This window comes from Manis javanica, chromosome 16 (genome assembly GCF_040802235.1).
Source record: "Manis javanica isolate MJ-LG chromosome 16, MJ_LKY, whole genome shotgun sequence".
Classification (NCBI taxonomy): domain Eukaryota; kingdom Metazoa; phylum Chordata; class Mammalia; order Pholidota; family Manidae; genus Manis; species Manis javanica.
In genome coordinates, this window is record NC_133171.1 from 674,504 (window position 1) to 694,380 (window position 19,877).

Here is a 19,877-nt window from a genome sequence, read left to right on the forward strand (position 1 = left end):
AGTGACAGTAACTCAGTATTAGCCTTAGGTGTCCTGATTTAGACTGTTTTATCCTACTTGTCTGTCGAATATTTATTTCCGAATGAGTATTGCTTGTACTTGCAAATATTTATAAAGACTTGAGTTTAATGAGCTTGGTTTATGTTGTTTGTATATGCTTATTTAGCATTTGTATTTTAAAATTGTTTTGAGACATTTTTATAAAGTCATACCAATTTAAGACAGGTGGCATATATATAATGTTAAAGTAAATAATTAAAATTTATATCCAGCATGGGCACCCTTTGGTAAATCTGTACTTATATCTTTAATTATTTGATTCCACTTAAATACCTTCCACCTAGATATTTAGTTTATTATCTTCGATTGTCATAATTTTTCCTACAGGAAAGAATTAGGAGAATACAACAAATCAGAATGGAAAAAGAACGTCGAGCCCAGCAAATTCTAGAGGTAGAATTCTTAAATTTGATATGATTAAAGTAATACAGTCATGTATTTTAAAGTCTGCAAAATGAAAATTTTATCAGTATGTTCTCTCACTCATACACATTAACATGCCCATCACAAATTATCTGTAAACATAATGCGTAGAATAAGGACCTCTCTGAACCTTACTAGGCAAGTTTATCTAATCCTAATAGTAAAAATCCAGGAAATAAGTAAAGGAAAAAAAAAGAAAGGGGAAACCTCTCAATAGCCAATATAGTCATAAAGATCATATGCTAAAACTCGTGCTCTCTACTTTTCAAAATGTCATTAAGTCTTATAGTCAGATACCTGCTTTTCATTTAGAAATGAAACATTCCAAAAGTAGAAGTAAATGTTCAATGTGGAAACAGTTTAACCAGGTTTGTTTTCTGAGTTCTGACAGAACTGGGCTGACAGAATAGGGCTTAAGGACATGCTGGCAACAGCAAAAGGAATAGCTAAAAGACAGCAAGGGAAAATAGGAAAAACAGAAACTCCAAAGCCTAGCAACATCTGTAATCTGGTAGTTAAATAGGAAGCAATTTTCAACACCGTAACGGCCAAAAGGCATTTCTGTTATCAAACTGTGTAGTATAGTAACTGATGTCAAGAATAACTACCCAAGTCCTCAAGAAAAAGCGAGATTATGTTAAGTGTACTGTGTCTAAGCCGTACGTGTATATGTCTCAAAATTATCCAAAGTACTTTTGTCCAAAATAAAGTTTTTAATGTTGAGAATTATTATAACCCAAACCCTTAGCTGTTCAGGAAACTGTTGCCAGAAAAATTGGCTTATTCCCTGAGGAATGCTGTTAGCTAAGGTTTTCACAGTTACAGGTTTTTCCTTCTAAAAATACATACACATATTCTCTTACCCATTTCAAGTTAATTTTAAAACCCTCCAAATTGAAAATATTAAAGTACATTGGCAATTACTACTAGATAATTATGAAGCTACTAGTTAATGACTTTAAGATTATAAAGCTCAAATTTGATAGCATGAGCTTGATATTCAGAGTGTGCTTCATTAAAGGTTATATTTCCATAATATTAGGGAAAAAAACCCTTCAATTTAACCACAGTAGGTTAAACCGGGTTTAATGTTTCATTTAAGTTATAAATCTCAAATTTTAAGTATTACAAAAGAATCTTCAAATAAAGTAGAAACGTGCATGTTTAAATGCTACTTATTTGTTCTTTAACCTTTATTGTTAAAATCTATCCCATTTTTTTAAACTTTCTACAGTTAGCATGTTTTACTTTAGAAAATCAGAGAAGCAAAAAATGCCAAAGCGTCATTTTTTCTGTAAAGTGACACTCAGATTATTTCAGACTTGTTACAGAGCTTGAAGAAGAAAACCTGACATACTCTTACAATTTATGAATTTTTTTGTATATCTTAATTGTAGTCTATACATTAGAAATGAAATTAGTATGTTAAATGTAACAAATGGGGAAATCTGTAATTGTCTACATACATGTTACATACTGTTTTGTACCTTGCGAGGCATGGAGCTCCATTTTCAAGTCTGAGGTTATATTCAGGTTGTAGTGGTGCTGTTACATGACTTTGAGACCTATTTTATATGCACAGGCTAAAAGGATAAAGAAGGAAGAAGCTGCAAAAGCTAAATTTTTGAAGGCTGAGAAACGAAAACAGGTAAATTTAGAGGACAGTCAGAGTTTATTTTTTAAAATTTATTTTGTTATCCTAAATCCACAACGACATGAAGAACATTATGTTTACTAGGCTCCCCACTTCAACAAAGTCCCACCAAAAATCCCCATTACAGTCACTGTCCATCAGCATAGTAAGATGTTGTAGAATCACTACTTGTCTTCTCTGCGTTGCACAGCCCTCACTGTGCCCTAACTGCACATTATACATGCTAATCATAATGCCCCCTTTAATTTTCCCCCGCCCGTATCCCTCCCTTCCCATCCGTCCTCCCCAGTCCCTTTCACTTTGGTAACTGTCAGTCCATTCTTGGGTTCTGTGATTGTGCTGCTATTTTGTTCCTTCAGTTTTTCTTTGTTCTTATACTCCACATATGAGTGAAATCATCTGGTACTTGTCTTTTTCCGCCTGGCTTATTTCACTGAGCATAATACCCTCTAGATCAATCCATGTTGTTGCAAATGGTAGGATTTGTTTTCTTCTTTTGGCTGAATAATATTTCACTGTGTATATGTACCACCTCTTCTTTATCCATTCATCTACTGATGCACACTTAGGTTGCTTCCATTTCTTGGCTATTGTAAATAGTGCTGCAATAAACATAGGGGTGCATCTGTCTTTTTCAAACTGGGCAGCTGCATTCTTAGGACAAATTCTTGAAAGTGGAATTCCTGGGTCAAATGGTATGTCTATTTTGAGCTTCCTGAGGATCCTCCATACTCTTTCCACAATGTTTGAACTAATTTGCATTCCCCCCAGCAGTGTAGGAGGGTTCCCATTTCTCCACAACTTCGCCAACATTTGCTGCTGTTTGTCTTTCAGTGGTGGCGATCCTTACTGGTGTGAGGTGATGTCTTATTGTGGTTTTAATTTGCATTTCTCTGATGACAAGCGATGTGGAGCATCTTTTCATGTGTCTGTTTTTCCATCTGAATTTCTTCTTTTGAGAACTGTCTGTTCAGCTTCTGTGCTCATTTTTCAATTGGATTATTCAATTTTTGTTTGTCGAGGTGTGTGAGCTCTTTATATATTTTCCATGTCAACCCTTATCAGATCTGTCATTTATGAACATATTCTCCCATACTGAAGGGTATCTTTTTGTTCTAATAAATGTTTCCTTTGTTGTACAGAAGCTTTTCAGCTTAATATAGCCCCACTTGTTCATTTTTGCTTTTGTTTCCTTTTCCTGGGGAGATATGTTCAAGAAGAAGTTGCTCATGTTTATGTCCAAGAAAGTTTTGCCTATGTTTTATTTTAAGAGTTTTATGGTTTCATGACTTACTTTCAGATCTTTGATCCATTCTGTGTTTACTTTTTTGTATGGGGTTTAGACAATCTGGTTTCTTTCTCTTGCATATAGTTTTCCAATTTTTGAATACTGTGGTTTTGTAGTAGAGCTTGATGTTGGGGAGTTGAGATTCCCCCCACTTTATACTTCCTTCTCAGGATTGCTTTGGCTATTTGGGGTCTTTGGTGTTTCCATATGAATTTTTAAACTATTCGTTGCAGTTCATTGAAGAATATTGTTGGTAATTTGGTAGGGCTTGCAACAAGTCTGCTTATTGGTGTGGGGAGGATGGCCATTTCGACGGTATTAATTCTTCCTAGCCAGGAGCAGGGATGAGTTTCCATTTGCTAGTATCCTCTTTAATTTCTCTTAAGAGAGTCTTACAGTTTTCAGGGTATAGGTCTTTCACTTCCTTTGTTGGGTTTATTCCTAGGTATTTTATTCTTTTTGATGCAATTGTGAATGGAATTGTTTTCCTGATTTCTCTTTATGTTAGTTCATTGTTAGTGTATAGGAAAGCACAGATTTCTGTGTGTTAATTTTGTATCCTGCAACTTTGCTGTATTCCGATATCAGTTCTAGTAGTTTTGGAGTGGAGTCTTTAGGGTTTTGTATGTACAATATCATGTCATCGGCCAATAGTGACAGTTTAACCTCTTCTTTACCAGTTTGGATTTCTTGTATTTCTTTGTTTTGTGTAACTGCTGTTAGTAGGACCTCCAATATTATGTTGAGTAACAGTGCGGAGAGTTGGCATCCCTGTCTTGTTCCCGATCTTAGAGGAAAAGCTTTCAGCTTCTTGCTGTGAAGTATGATGTTGGCTGTGGGTTTATCGTATATGGCCTTTATTATGTTGAGGTACTTGCCCTCTGTACCCATTTTGCTGAGAGTTTTTATCATGAATGGGTGTTGAATTTTGTCAAATGCTTTTTCAGCATCTATGGAGATAGTCATGTGGTGTTTGTCCTTTTTGTTTATGTGGTGGACGATGTTGGTTGATTTTCGAATGTTGTACCATCTTTGCATCCCTGGGATGAATCCCACTTGGTCATGGTGTATGATCCTTTTGATGTATTTTTTAATTGGGTTTGCTAATATTTTTTGAGTATTGTTGCATCTCCCTTCATCAGGGATACTCATCTGTAATTTTCTTTTTTGGTGGAGTCTTTGCCTGGTTTTGGTATTAGGGTGGTGTTGGCTTCATAGAATGCGTTTGGGAGTATTTCCTTCCCTACTATTTTTTGGAAAACTTTAAGGAGAATGGGTATTATGTCTGCTCTGTATGTCTGATAAAATTCTGAAGTAAATCCATCTGGCCTGGGGGTTTTGTTCCTGGGAAGTTTTTTGATGACCGCTTCAATTTCTTTGCTGGTAATTGGTTTGTTTAATTTCTGTGATTCTTCCTTGGTCAGTCTTGGAAGGTTGTATTTTTCTAAGAAGTCCATTTCTTCTAGGATTTCCAGCTTGTTAGTATGTAGGTTTTCATAGTATTCTCTAATAATTCTTTGTATTTCTGTGGGGTCCATGGTGATTTTTCCTTTTTCGTTTCCGATGCTGTGGGTGTGTGTTGATTCTCTTTTTCTCTTAGTAAGTGTGACTAGAGGCTTATCTATTTTGTTTATTTTCTCAAAGAACTAGCGCTTGGTTTCATTGATTTTTGCTATTGTTTTATTCTTCTCAATTTTATTTATTCCTTCTCTAATCTTTATTATGTCCCTCCTTATTCTGACCTTAGGCCTCATTTTTTGTTCTTTTTCCAATTTTGATAATTGTGAGATTAGACTATTCATTTGGGATTGTTCTTCCTTCTTTAAATATGCCTGGATTGCTATATACTTTCCTCTTAAGACTGCTTTCGCTGCATCCCACAGAAGTTGGGGCTTTGTGCTGTTGTTGTCATTTGTTTCCATATATTGCTTGATCTCTATATTAATATAGTCGTTGATCCATTGATTATTTAGGAGCATGTTGTTAAGCCTCCATGTGTTTGTGGGCCTTTTTGTTTTCTTTGTACAATTTGTTCTAGTTTTATTCCTTTGTGGTCTGAGAAGATGGTTGGGTGAATTTCAATCTTTTTGAATTTACTGAGGCTCTTCTTGTGGCCTAGTATGTGGTCTATTCTGGAGAATGTTCCATGTGCACTTGAGAAGACTGTGTATCCTGTTGCTTTTGGATGTAGAGTTCTGTAGATGTCTGTTAGGTCCATCTGTTGTAGTGTGTTGTTCAGTGCCTCTGTGTCCTTACTTATTTTCTGTCTGGTGGGTCTATCCTTTGGAGTGAGTGGTGTGTTGAAGTCTCCCAAAATGAATGCATTGCATTCTATTTCCTCCTCTTAGTTTTGTTAGTATTTGTTTCACATATGCTGGTGCTCCTGTATTGGGTGCATATATATTTATAATGGTTCTATCCTTTTATTGCAGTGACCCCTTTATCATTATGTAATGCCCTTCTTTATCTCTTGTGACTTTCTTTGTTTTTAAGTATTTTGTCTGCTACTCGTACTGCCACACCTGCTTTTTTCTCCCTGTTGTTTGCATGGAATATCATTTTCCATCCCTTGACTTTTTGTCTCTGCATGTCTTTGAGTTTGAGGTGGGTCTCTTGTAAGCAAATAGATGGGTCTTGCTTTTTTATCCATTCTGTTACTCTGTGTCTTTTGGTTGGTGCATTCAGTCCATTTACACGTACGGTGATTATTGAAAGATGTCCACTTACCGCCATTGCAGGCTTTAGATTTGTGGTTACCAAAGGTTCAAGGTTAGCTTCTTTAGTATCGTACTGCCTAACTTAACTTGCTTATTGAGCAACTGTAGACACTGTCTGGTGATTCTTTAGTTCTCTCCTTTCTTATTCTTCCTCCTCCATTCTTTATATGTTGGGTGTTTTATTCTCTGCACTTCTGTGTTTCCTTTAACTGGTTTTGTGTGTAGTTGAGTTTGTTTTTTGCCTTTTGTTTGTATTTGGTTGGTCTGGTTTCTTTGCTGTGATTTTGTTTTCTCTGGTGACATCTGTTTAGCCTTGGTAGTGCTCCCATCTAGAGCTGTCCCTGTACAATACCCTGTAAAGGTGGTTTGTGGGAGGTAATTTCCCTCAACTTTTGCTTGTCTGGGAATTGTTTACTCCCTCCATATTTACATGATAATCGTGCTGGGTAGAGTATTCTTGGTTCAAGGCCCTTCTGTTTTATTGCATTAAATATATCATGCCATTCTCTTCTGGCCTGTAAGGTTTCTGCTGAGAAGTCTGATGATAGCCTGATGGGTTTTCCCTGTAGGTGACCTTTTTCCTCTCTCTAGCTGCCTTTAAAACTATGTCCTTGGCCTTGATCTTTGCCATTTTCATTATTATGTGTCTTGGTGTTGTCCTCTTTGGGTCCCTTACGTTGGGAGTTCTGAGTGCTTCCGTGGTTTGAGCAACTAGTTTCTCCCCCAATTTTGGGGAGTTTTCAGCAGTTAGTTCTTTAAGCACGCTTTCTCTTTTTCTCTCTCTTCTTCTTTTTCTGGTATCCCTATAATACGAATCTTGTTTCGTTTGGAATGGCCACATAGTTCTCTTCATATTCTTTCATTCCTGGACATCCTTTAATCTGTCTCTGTGTCAGCTTGTCTGCGCTCTTGTTCTCTGATTTCTATTCCATTAATGGCCTCTTGCACCTCATCCAGTCTGCTCTTAAGTCCTTCCAGAGATTGTTTTATTTCTGTAATCTCATTCCGAACTTCATCCTTTAGCTCTTGCATTTTTCTCTGAAGATCCGTCAGCATAGTCATGACCTTTATTTTGAGTTCTTTTTCAGGGAGATTCGTTAGGTGTATCTCCCCAGGTTCCTTCTCAGGGGAGGATATCTGGGTTAGTCTGGTCTGTGTCAAATTCTTCTGTCTTTTCATGGCAATAGAGGTAGTTGTGGGGAGGTGGTGTGTATGTCGGCTGGGAGAATGTCCCTTCTTGCTCATTTGTGGCCTTTCTTTTCTGGGAGAACGGTGACCCCTAGTGGCTCGTGCTGTGTAGCTGCCCGCATACGCGGTTTCTTATTCATGCCTGGTGGTCGTGGAGGGAGCTCTGCTCTGGTGCCGTGCACTTGGCCGGCCTCAGGCTACTGTTCTGCTGTGGCGGAGCCACGTCGAATGGGAAATGGGAGGGAGGCTGTTTATCACCGTGATTGGCCTCCGAGCTACACTGCCTCCGAGGGGGTTGGGACGTCCTGATCCCACTTTCTGGGCCGATTGCACTGGGATGCTTCCGTCCGGCTGTGAGGGTCCTGTCCCTTTAAGACTTTCAAAAAGCACCCCCTTTTGTTTTTCCCCGGGGCTCCGGCTGCGTGGACAGCTCGCAGGTTTTACTGTCCCGTTTGTCTAGCATCCAGCTACCCACACACTGTGTGTCTGCGCTCCTGGTGTGGATGGCTGGGTCTGGGTGTTCAGCAGCCCTGGGCTCCCTGTCCCTCCCCGCTCTGATGCCTCTCCTCCCGTCGCGATCTGAGGTGAGGGGCGCTCGTGTTCCCCCGGGCCGCAGCTTGTATCTTACCCGCTTCGCGAGGCGCTGGGTTCTCGCAGGTGTAGATGTATCCTGGTTGTTGTCCTGTATCTTCTGGCCCCTATTTTAGGGATAGTTGGATTTGTTGTATTTTCAAAAATATGTAGGGTTTTTGGAGGAGATTTTCCCCAGTCTATTCACGCTGCCATCTTGCCTCCTTCCAATGTAATGATTCATAAATAATGCTTATCTCTGCTATTGCTAATAAAAGCACTACCAAAAATGTATATGTACATCCCTATAAATCACTCAGACTAAAACAAACTCTACACTGGTGAGTTAAGCCCAAGATTCTATACCTATTTCTGTGCTTAAGAGATTAATAAATAACTTTTGTTGACTTGATTAAAGATTAAATTCAGAGTATACTTTGGTCTCAGGTTCTAATCTAAATAAATATTTCAAATATGGATCAAGTGCAACCTTCTCTAAGACTTGGATATGAAACAAAAGATACCTTGTATCTTTATTTTTCGTGAGCTATAATATTCAAAACCTAGGATCACAAACAGCAAAATTACAGAATGTGATCAGTCTTCTAAAATCACAACAGAAATTCCAGAAATCTCATTATCCTGCATTGGATCCCTACAGGGAGTCAATAACATCAATGCAAAAAGAGAAAGAAAAATATTAAAGTATAGCTTCAAAAGGTACAACTAGCATCTGGACGTAGGGGTGGGCATGGTAATATACGGTAGTATAATCCTAGGACAGCTGCAGTTTACAAGTAGGGCAATTTAGATGTATTTGTTTTAAACTGTATATCCTCATCAGTGCCAATTTAGGACTTTCAAAGGGATTTATGAATATAAAATTGTTAATGATGTGCTTATAGCATATGCAGTGACTTTTTAAAATGAAAATGTAACATCAAAATTTAGATTGCTGAATTCAAACAATAACTAGTACATAACATTTAGATAATGTGAGCACAAATTATAGGTTATTACAAATTCTGTATTTGGCTTACTGTAGTTATTGAAAGTAATGTCATTTATCATGTTACGGCAATTGTTAATACATACAATCGTGATGTACTGTGCACTTTTTTAAGCGTTGTTAATTTAATTGTGACAGTGAGAAAAAGAGCAAGTGCCTCACCTGTTTTATGCAAGAGTAGTTGTTTTTTTTCATGTTCATGCAATGAGTGACAGTAATTCAGTATTAGCCTTAGGTGTCCTGATTTAGACTGTTTTATCCTACTTGTCTGTCGAATATTTATTTCCGAATGAGTATTACTTGTACTTGCAAATATTTATAAAGGCTTGAGTTTAATCAGCTTGGTTTATGTTGTTTGTATATGCTTATTTAGCATTTGTATTTTAAAATTGTTTTGAGACATTTTTATAAAGTCATACCAATTTAAGACAGGTGGCATATATGTAATGTTAAAGTAAATAATTAAAATTTATATCCAGCATGGGCACCCTTTGGTAAATCTGTACTTATATCTTTAATTATTTGATTCCACTTAAATACCTTCCACCTAGATATTTAGTTTATTATCTTCAATTGTCATAATTTTTCCTACAGGAAAGAATTAGGAGAATACAACAAATCAGAATGGAAAAAGAACGTCGAGCCCAGCAAATTCTAGAGGTAGAATTCTTAAATTTGATATGATTAAAGTAATACAGTCATGTATTTTAAAGTCTGCAAAATGAAAATTTTATCAGTATGTTCTCACTCATACACATTAACATGTCCATCACAAATTATCTGTAAACATAATGCGTAGAATAAGGACCTCCCTGAACCTTACTACGCAAGTTTATCTAATCCTAATAGTAAAAATCCAGGAAATAAGTAAAGGAAAAAAAAGAAAGGGGAAACCTCTCAATAGCCAATATAGTCATAAAGATCATATGCTAAAACTCGTGCTCTCTACTTTTCAAAATGTCATTAAGTCTTATAGTCAGATACCTGCTTTTCATTTAGAAATGAAACATTCAAAAGTAGAAGTAAATGTTCAATGTGGAAACAGTTTAACCAGGTTTGTTTTCTGAGTTCTGACAGAACTGGGCTGACAGAGTAGGGCTCAAGGACATGCTGGCAACAGCAAAAGGAATAGCTAAAAGACAGCAAGGGAAAATAGGAAAAACAGAAACTCCAAAGCCTAGCAACAGTCTGTAATCTGGTAGTTAAATAGGAAGCAATTTTCAACACCTTAATGGCCAAAAGGCATTTCTTTTACCAAACTCTAGTATAGTAACTGATGTCAAGAATAACTGCCCAAGTCCTCAAGAAAAAGCGAGATTATGTTAAGTGTACTGTGTCTAAGCTGTACGTGTATATGTCTCAAAATTATCCAAAGTACTTTTGTCCAAAATAAGCTTTTTAATGTTGGAAATGATTACAATCCAAACCCTTAGCTGTTCAGGAAACTGTTGCCAGAAAAATTGGCTTATTCCCTGAGGAATGCGGTTAGCTGAGGTTTTCACAGTTACAGGTTTTTTCCTTCTAAAAATATATATACATATTCTCTTACGCATTTCAAATTAATTTTAAAACCCTCCAAATTGAAAATATTAAAGTACATTGGCAATTACTACTAGATAATTATGAAGCTACTAGTTAATGACTTTAAGATTATAAAGCTCAAATTTGATAGCATGAGCTTGATATGCAGAGTGTGCTTCATTAAAGGTTGTATTTCCATTATATTAGGGAAAAAAACCCTTCAATTTAACCACAGTAGGTTAAACTGGGTTTAATGTTTCATTTAAGTTATTTAAGTAAAGGATTTATCTCAAATTTTAAGTATTACAAAAGAATGTTCAAGTAAAGTAGAAACGTGCATGTTTAAATGCTACTTATTTGTCCTTTAACCTTTATTGTTAAAATCTATCCCGTTTTTCTAAACTTTCTACAGTGATCATGTTTTATTTCAAAAATAAGAAAAAGCAAAAAATGCCATATCATTTTTTCTGTGATTAAGTTTTAAGGTAAAATAACACTCGAATTATTTCAGACTTTTAACAGAGTTTGAAGGAAAAAACCTGACATATACTCTTACGAATTTAAGAATTTTTTTGTATATCTTAATTGTAATCTATCCGTTAGAAATGAAATTAGTATGTTAAATGTAACAAACTGAGGGGAAATCTGTAATTGCATACATGTTACATACTGTTTTGTACCTTGCGAGGCTTGGAGCTCCATTTTCAAGTCTGAGGTTATTTTCAGGTTGTGGTGCTGTTGCATGACTTTGAGACCTATTTTATATGCACAGGCTAAAAGGATAAAGAAGGAAAGAGCTGCAAATGTCAAATTATTGGAGGCTGAGAAACGAAAACAGGTAAATTTAGAGGACAGTCAGAGTTTTTAGTTTTTGAATTTATTTTGTTATCTTTAATCCACAATGTCATGAAGAACATTATGTTTACTAGGTTCCCTCCTTGACCAAGTCCCCCCCCACAAACCCTATCACAGTCAGTGTCCATCAGCGTAGTAAGATGTTGTAGAATCACTACTTGTCTTCTCTGGGTAGCACAGCCCTCCGCATGCCCCCATCCCACATTATGCCTGGTAAACGTAAGGCCGGCTTTCTGTTTGCCTGCCGTTTTCCCTCCCTTCCCACCCATCCTCCCCAGTCCCTTTCACTTTGGTAGCTGTGAGTCCATTCTTGGGTTCTGTGATTGTGCTGCTGTTTTGTTCTTTCGGTTTTTCTTTGTTCTTATACTCCACATGTGAGTGAAATCATTTACTACTTGTCTTTCTCTGTCTGGCTTATTTCACTGAGCATAATATACCTTAGCTCCATCCATGTTGTTGAAAATGGTAGGATTTGTTTTATTCTTTTGGCTGAATAATATTTCACTGTGTATATGTACCACCTCTTCTTTATCCATTCATCTACTGATGCACACTTAGGTTGCTTCCATTTCTTGGCTATTGTAAAATAGTGCTGCGATAAACATAGGGGTGCATCTGTCTTTTTCAAACTGGGCTGCTGCATTCTTAAGGTAAATTCCCAGAAGTGGAATTCCTGGGTCAAATGGTATGTCTATTTTGAGCTTTCTGAGGAATCTCCATACTGCTTTCCACAATGTTTGAACTAATTTACATTCCCCCCAGCAGTGTAGGAGGGTTCCCATTTCTCCACAACCTCGCCAACATTTGTTGTTGTTTGTCTTTTGGATGGTGGGGATCCTTACTGGTGTGAGGTGATATCTTATTGTGGTTTTAATTTGCATTTCTCTGATGACAAGCGATGTGGAGCATCTTTTCATGTGTCTGTTGGCCATCTGAATTTCTTCTTTGGAGAACTGTCTGTTCAGCTCCTGCTCATTTTTTAATTGGATTATTCGCTTTTTGTTTGTTGAGGTGTGTGAACTCTTATATATTATGGATGTCAACCCTTTATCAGATCTGTCATTTATGCATATATTCTCTCATACTGCAGGGTTCCTTTTTTCCTAATGAAGGTGTCCTTTGCTGTACATATGCTTTTCAGCTTGATATAGTCCCACTTGTTCATTTTTGCTTTTGTTTCTCTTGCCTCGAGAGATACTAGCAAGTCGCTCATGTTTATGTCCAAAAGAGTTTTCCCAATGTTTTCATCCAAGAGTTTTATGGTTTTATGACTTAGATTAAGGTCTTTGATCCATTTTGAATCAGCATGTTATTTTCTTTTAAATAAATGCTGCGATGGTATACCAGTATCAATTATATTCAAAATAAAAACTCAAAATGACTATATGAAATAATGTTTAGCACAGATATATGTATGTAACATGTACTTTTATTGTATGTGTATATTTGTTTCTTTATATATTGGTTTTTTGTGATGTCTTTAGCTCTTTAAGTAGCAGATCCCCCAACTCAGAAATGCAAAGTGTTGGATAATGCTTTGTACTGTGTAGTGTTTCTCGAGCAGAATGATCTCCCTAAAGCTATTTTGTGTTGTTTATAAGTTTCAAATGGCATCTGAAATCTGATTATGTCCTTAGATTATAACTTTCTCTTTGTTTCAATATTAAAAGGTGAAGCCTATAGAAACAAAAACCTAACTTTATCAGTTATTTACCAGTAATAAAAATAGTTACTGTTAATTACCGGGATGTTGTTTGAGGGTCTTTTGAGGGGTTAAAAATTGGTTTCGTGACTCTGTGATTTCAGATACTTAAAAATTCCTAAATACAACTTGAGTATTATTAACAAATGTGTTTATCTCTGCTTTTGGATACAACGTTTGTGTATAAATGAAAATTGAAAACATCAATTATGTTTGTCCGTGATATAAAATATAAAAAGTAGAGAAAAGACTGGCTATTTAATATTTTCAATGACTACTAGTACGGATGTTGACATATCTTTATGTGGCATTTGTAGAATTAATCATTAATTCATGCTTAAATAAGTTTTATATGCTAAAGCACACCAAATATGTCTGTTAGAGTCAGATAATTACTGTAGTCATAAATAAAAACAATATTTAGACCAGTGGGTGAGGAATGTTGAAATGATACGGACTTGAGAGTCAGGGAAAAGGATAAAAATCACTCAAAACTGTGCCTGGCAAATTGTACAGCTGAGAATTGAATAGGTGCATAAAGAAACGGGTAAATAAATTAGTTCTTCAGTCCACTCTAAGGTCACAATAAGATGAGAGACATTAAACAAATAATTGTCCCAGAGTTCAATAAATGCTGTATTATGTGGAAGCCAAGAAAGAAATATTAAAGTGCCTGAAGTAGTTGTGGGAAGAGTAAAAAAAAACAAAAAAAGGCTTATGTGTTGAGAAGGAGGAGCTGTGAATTCTAAGCAGGGCGGGGATGACATACACAAAGGTACAGCCTGATGACTGAGTCAGGGCCCTTGGGGTGGGGAAGACAAGGGGCAGAGGGAGTCAGTTTTCACCTTGTATGAACACCTGTCTTAGCTTTGTTGCTGCTCCTCCTCTTTCTCCTCCTCCTCCTCCATCTTCAGCAGCATCATCACATCATCATCCAAGCAGTGCCTCACACTGTCAGGCTGACTTTTCTCCACCCAGCTGTGTCAGTGTGACTAGGGCCTGGCGAATGCCGGGAGGCTGACCTTGGGTGGGGCTGGGTTGTGACCGTCTATACATGCCATTTGAAGCTGGTTTCTTGAGTCATCTTACACCAGAACCACAGGATTTGCATTAGTCCTATACAGTTCATTAAAATTCACTAAATAAATTAGTGAGTAATTTGACTAAATAATAAATTAAATTAGTGGATAAGTTCACTAAATTCACTGAATTTAGAGACACCATGTTTCCCTTGAAGTATCTGTATTAGTAAACAAAAATGGATGCCTGTCGCCAAGTGTTAAAGATCCTACTATTTTCAAAGATTTCTTGGAAATCTCCCTTTTATCCTAAAAATTGACCACACTTTTACCTTCTGTTCCATATTATAGCTATGGTTTTTTAATTGGAAAAAGTACTGCGTATCACTAGTTAAAAATGATGCCCAAGAATACACACGCACGCACACACAGAACACACAGTTGGCCTTTGAACAATGTGACATTAAGGAAACAACTCTGCATATAACACGTGACTCCCCAGAAACTTACCTACTCATAATAGCCTACCATTGACTGGGAAGCTTTACTGAAAACATGAGCAGATCATCAGCCATATTTTATGTTATATGTATTATATGCTGTATTCTCACAATAAAGGTAGAGAAAAGAAAATTTTTTCAAATTATTGCAGATCTCCAAAAAGTTACCAGTGTGTGTATTTTTTTTAAACCTGCATATAAGCGGACCCATGCAGTTCAGGCCTGTGCTGTTCAAGGATCAACTGCAGAAAAATATATACAGTCATAAGATTATTTTGAAATTCAAAGAGTGACAATACTGAAAAGCAAAATAAGTTATTTCTATGCAATCCTAAGTCTGTTGCTAAACCTGCTTGGACAGTTCTGTTCATGGACATAACACAGATCACTTTTTAAATTTTAACTAAAGGTTTTTCAAACATAATAATGGTTAAAGAGACTATGTGGGCATGGTTTTCTTTTTAAGGAAAAAGAACGGTCGAAGCAAGAAAAACGTGATGAGAATAGATTAAAGAAAGAGCTTAAACTAGAGCAACGAAGATTAGAATTAGAAATTGCAAAAGAACTAAAGAAGCCTAATGAAGACATGTGCTTAGCAGACCAAAAGGTAATTTATCATGTAAACCATTTCATTACTAAATTTAATGTTTCCTGTGTTCTCACCTCGTTCGTCTGCCAGAGCTGCCAGTACGAAGGCTTTCCCTTCCAGCTGGGCAGCGGATTTCTGTCTAGGTCAGTGTGCTTCTCCTGGATGGCCGCCAGTAAGTCTACTGACCTCCTGCACTGGGAATGGAAGTTCTAAATAAGTGGTGGAGTGCTGCCAATCTTTTTCGTTGAAATAAAAACACTGTACAAATCTACAAGGGTGAATGATAAACGTAGATAAGATTTCTGTTTCATTTGGTCCTTCCTATATGTTTAGATACAGAAAGATCTACCTTCTCCTCAAACCCCCTTAGATATTTAAATAAATCAGGATTTATAATCTGCAACCTCCTTCAGTGCTTTAGACTTGTTAGCTAACTGTCATTGAGTATGTCGACTACTTTCCAGGCACTGTGCTAAATGTTTTTTATGTATGAATTCTCCCATTTAATCCTCACCACAATCCTGTAGAAGAGCTATTTATGCCCATTTACAAGTGAGAAACTGACACAAAGAGGTGAAGGAACTTGCCCAAGATGACAGAACTAATAAGTGGCACCTTGGACCCAAACTCCAATTTGTTAAACTCCAGGGTCCATACTGTTTATCACCTTGAAAGCCAAGAAATGTGTCCAGTCAGAGGACCTCATGTATTTTCTCTCCTGTTGTTTTCACAGACGTGTGATGTTGCTAAAATACGTAAAAGTAGAAATTTGGAAAGAGTGAGATAATCATGTTAACTGGCATAATTTACATACTTATTAGAAGAAATCAATTATGTTTGGCTATAGTTAAGATGGTATTTCTAGAAAATCATCAATAATACATATTTCTGTAATACTGTCAATAATACTATAATTAGTCAATAGCATCTATATAATATGCCATGTTCATCTGATAATACAAAGAATGATTTTCTCTTTTCAGCTTTTTCTAAAGCACTTAATGCAAAAATATCCTAGTGGGGATTTAGTTATAATAATATTTTTACTTAGCACAAATGCTTTTAACTGCAAATAAAAGTATAAATACTAGTTTTAGTAAAACTGGATGTTTAAATTTTCCTACGTCCAGAGAGGGTACATAGGTTTAGTTGACACATTTAGTAGGCTCACAGTGAGCAATTTTTTAAAAATCCTAAATGACCTCTATTTTCTTGAATTTGTTACTTCTGTTTAAATCCATATGCAATAAATCAAATATAGAAGTCCATTTTAAGCCTTACTTTTGTTAGCTTTGTTATATAAATTTTTTTAATCATATGGTATGTGTATGTCTGATATGGTTCAAGAAAAAAGATTCAGACTTAGATGGTTTTCAAATGGAACATGTAAGGTTTGTATGCTGTCAGATATTATCCATAGCTCTGTGTTTCAACACAGTATTACTAGAAAAGGTCATTGGATAGTTGTTTCAGCAAGTGCAGGGTGGAGGAACATTGTTTAACAAAGACCAGTGAAATAGAAATTTTTTTTCTAATCAAAATTTAAAATACTATTATTAAGTCTCATTCATGGACCTTATTGCCTTATTTACTTCTTAAATAGACAACTGGTACTACAGTTTTGTCATTAAAATGTTAATATGTGAGCATATTTGAGAAGTAGCAAGAGGCTGCTTTCTAATCTTAGTGTTGAAAATCAATATTAGTGTTTTGCTACAAGCCTAGAGACTATTAGTTGCAGTGTAACTGGGCTCTTGATAGGATCATGGTTTCTGGTCATGTGGACCAAGTAATTTATCTGTATTAATTAGCCAAAGATGGTACCATTCTCCCATCGGCCCATAGATACACGGTAGTTTTTGAGCTACCAAAAAAGCGTGAATTATTATTCAGTCTCCATCATTAGAAGAAATTAGTACACGTGCCCTACTTAGTATGTCCATGGCCAAGTACTTTTGAAATGCTTATTTCTTATGTTGCTCCAGTTATGTAACCCATGTTCTATCAATATGTTAATTAAAATTTGTGTCCTTTTTTCAGAATTCTGAGTTTGTATTGAGTTCAACTAAAATTTATTGATGGTTGCTTGGTTTCAAAATCCCGTGCTTAGTATTATGGGGTTGCAGAAATGCCCTCAGGGAATCCACAGTCTAGACAGAAAACCACTGGTAGAATTCAAGAGCAAAGAAAGACAGCAACTTGTTCTATTTCAGAAGATCTGAAGTCATAGCCTTTTTAGTTAATTAGTTTTTCATTTTATTTTTCAGCCTTTGCCAGAGTTGCCTCGTATTCCAGGACTTGTTCTCTCTGGAAGTACATTTTCCAACTGTCTCATGGTGGTGCAGTTCTTACGAGACTTTAGTAAAGCTTTAGGCTTTAATGTGAGTACTGATATTCCAAACCTCAGTATTCTTCAGGAGGGATTGCTGAATCTAGGGGACAGCATGCATAAAGTACAAGATTTGCTTGTGAGGCTCCTGTCAGCTGCTGTGTGTGATCCAGGTCTAATTACAGGATACAAGGTAAAAAAAGAAAATACAAAAAATTATTTTAATTTGTACCCTCAGTGCACTGATAACTGGCTTTAGCATATTAGCAGAAGAGTGTATACACTGATCTAGTTTTTTCTGCATCTCACAAAGTTAAGTGTAGATTTGCTTTCAGTTGCAAATGGTCCACATCTAGGAAAACCTGGTTCATAAAGCCTAGGGAATGTAGATATTCCCAGATTACTCTTATTCTTCTCTAGCTTTTGGCCAAAACCAAGCTGACTTAAGGAAAGTGATACTCAGCAAAAGAGAATTTATTAATCATAAAGAATTAAAATTTATGTATGCCTTTTGAAATTATGCTGTGTGCTCTCAATCACTGTGAACAATTGAGGCTAATGGCAGCACCTCTAAGATCAGCATGTTAAGACTCTGTACCTCTCAGTGGATACTCAAGAAATTCAAATTGATCATAATTCCAGCTAAGATACACATTTCAGTCAGCTTTGCTGTAGATAATATGATGGAGAGAGAAGTTTCCAGGTGCATCAGTTGCTTGTTCTTCCATTTTCCTATTTAGTATACCAGACAATAAAGTCCATGACACTCTAGAGCTGGAAAAATGCAACAGTAGTGCCCCTGGGCCTCCGGCAACCCGTAGTGATAGAACGTCTAGATAAAGCCTTAGAAAGCTTGAGATAGTTTCTATAGTCAAAGAAGGTATGGTATCTACTCATCAGTTCTCATACTCTCCTTCCTGCCTGTTAACCAAGGGTCTAAAGAAGAAATAGAAAGATGCAAGTACTCAAATACCTGTCTATCATCTGTTGTCTATTTTTATCTTCACTTCATTTAAAGTGTGAATAAAGCCCTTTTCAGTAATATACAGATAATATAATTAAAGACATTTCAAAATCTTAATTGTTTTTATGCTCTGTACGGTTAGGATCAATACTGACAAAAATGCCAAACTTTTATAGGCCGAAACAGCTCTTGGAGAACATTTACTGAATGTTGGTGTGAATCGAGACAATGTTTCTGAGATCTTGCAGATCTTTCTGGAGGCCCGTTGTGGACAGACTGAGCTCACCGAAAGCCTGAGGACCAAGGCCTTCCAGGCCCACACTCCGGCCCAGAAAGCCTCGGCACTGGCCCTCCTGATCAGCGAGCTGGCCTGCAGCAGGGGGGTGGCCAGGTGAGCCTGGGCCTGGACTTCTCTGGTGCTTCCTTCCTGTTCTCAATTTGTCTAATTGAAATAATTTATATGACAAAGTAACACAAATTACCCATGCAAAATCCAAAGTTACAGAGTAGCACAAAGAAAAAAAAATTACACAATCTCACCATTCAGAGATGACTGCTACTACTACTACTACTATTTTAATGTATTTATTGCAGTCTGTTGAAAAGAATATTTGGATCTTACTGCATGTTCTTTGCAACCATTTTGTTTACTTAATAATTCTGTTAATTATTCATATAAGGAAACAAAAATAGTTTTTTCTTACTATGGCACCAGAAGGTAGCACCTTTGCAAGAATCCTGCATTTTTTCTTTCTTTGACATCTTTCAGTGATAAATAACTATGTGATTTTCCTTCATAGCCATTAATAGAATTATCCAGCTTTTTATTTTATTATGTGCTAATAACAGTTTAATATTAGTTTATTGATGTATTGTACTTTTTAAAAACTTACATTTAAGAGTCAAAGTAAATTTTGCACTCTAGTATTTCAAGTTTTGGTGAACAAATCCATGTTCATCTTGTTCTTTCTATTCATTATTTTACATATTTTAATTATTGTTACTTTTAGTTCTTTTCCTTTCTAGGAAAAGGATCAATCTGTATATTTCAGAGCCATGCTTTTCTACCATTGGTGGACATACTAAGTCTTTCTTCTGTACATCTCTTAGCTGTGACACTGTATTGATATAATTTTTCACTTGTTTTCGCTACTCATTGACATCACTTTTACTTAGCAAGAAATGGCAACAGTTTACTCACCATGTTAACATATTGCATAATTGATTAATTTCTGTATTGTAATAAATTTTTGCATTGACAGTGAAATTGACAAGAACGCTGATTATATGTCAAACTTGAGGAGAGATCAATGGATGGTAGAAGGTAAACTCCACAAGTAAGTGCTGTTTTATTAAAGTTAGTATACTGTTGCCCATTGTACAAATTCCCCAGTAAAACATAAATGCCAAACACAGAATTTAAAGTTTATTATGTCTAAGAAGTAAAAAAAGGTAAAGCTTAATTAAGATGAATTAAGAAATTAATAAA

General features: G+C 36.2%; 2 protein-coding genes across 2 annotated transcripts in view; one reads left to right on the forward strand and one right to left on the reverse strand.

Moving 5' to 3' along the window:
• Nucleotides 1-19,877, forward strand: part of LOC140846791 (bromodomain adjacent to zinc finger domain protein 2B-like) — a 108,062-nt gene that overhangs the window by 66,561 nt on the left and 21,624 nt on the right. The window contains 8 exon segments of the mRNA XM_073224498.1: nucleotides 388-453; nucleotides 2,066-2,131; nucleotides 9,504-9,569; nucleotides 11,203-11,268; nucleotides 14,973-15,113; nucleotides 17,363-17,617; nucleotides 18,565-18,779; nucleotides 19,651-19,725. Coding sequence (XP_073080599.1) covers nucleotides 388-453; nucleotides 2,066-2,131; nucleotides 9,504-9,569; nucleotides 11,203-11,268; nucleotides 14,973-15,113; nucleotides 17,363-17,617; nucleotides 18,565-18,779; nucleotides 19,651-19,725 — 950 coding nt within the window.
• LOC140846851 (doublecortin domain-containing protein 2-like) overlaps nucleotides 1-19,877 on the reverse strand; it is a 159,622-nt gene that overhangs the window by 33,459 nt on the left and 106,286 nt on the right. The gene's annotated exons all lie outside the window — the stretch shown is intronic.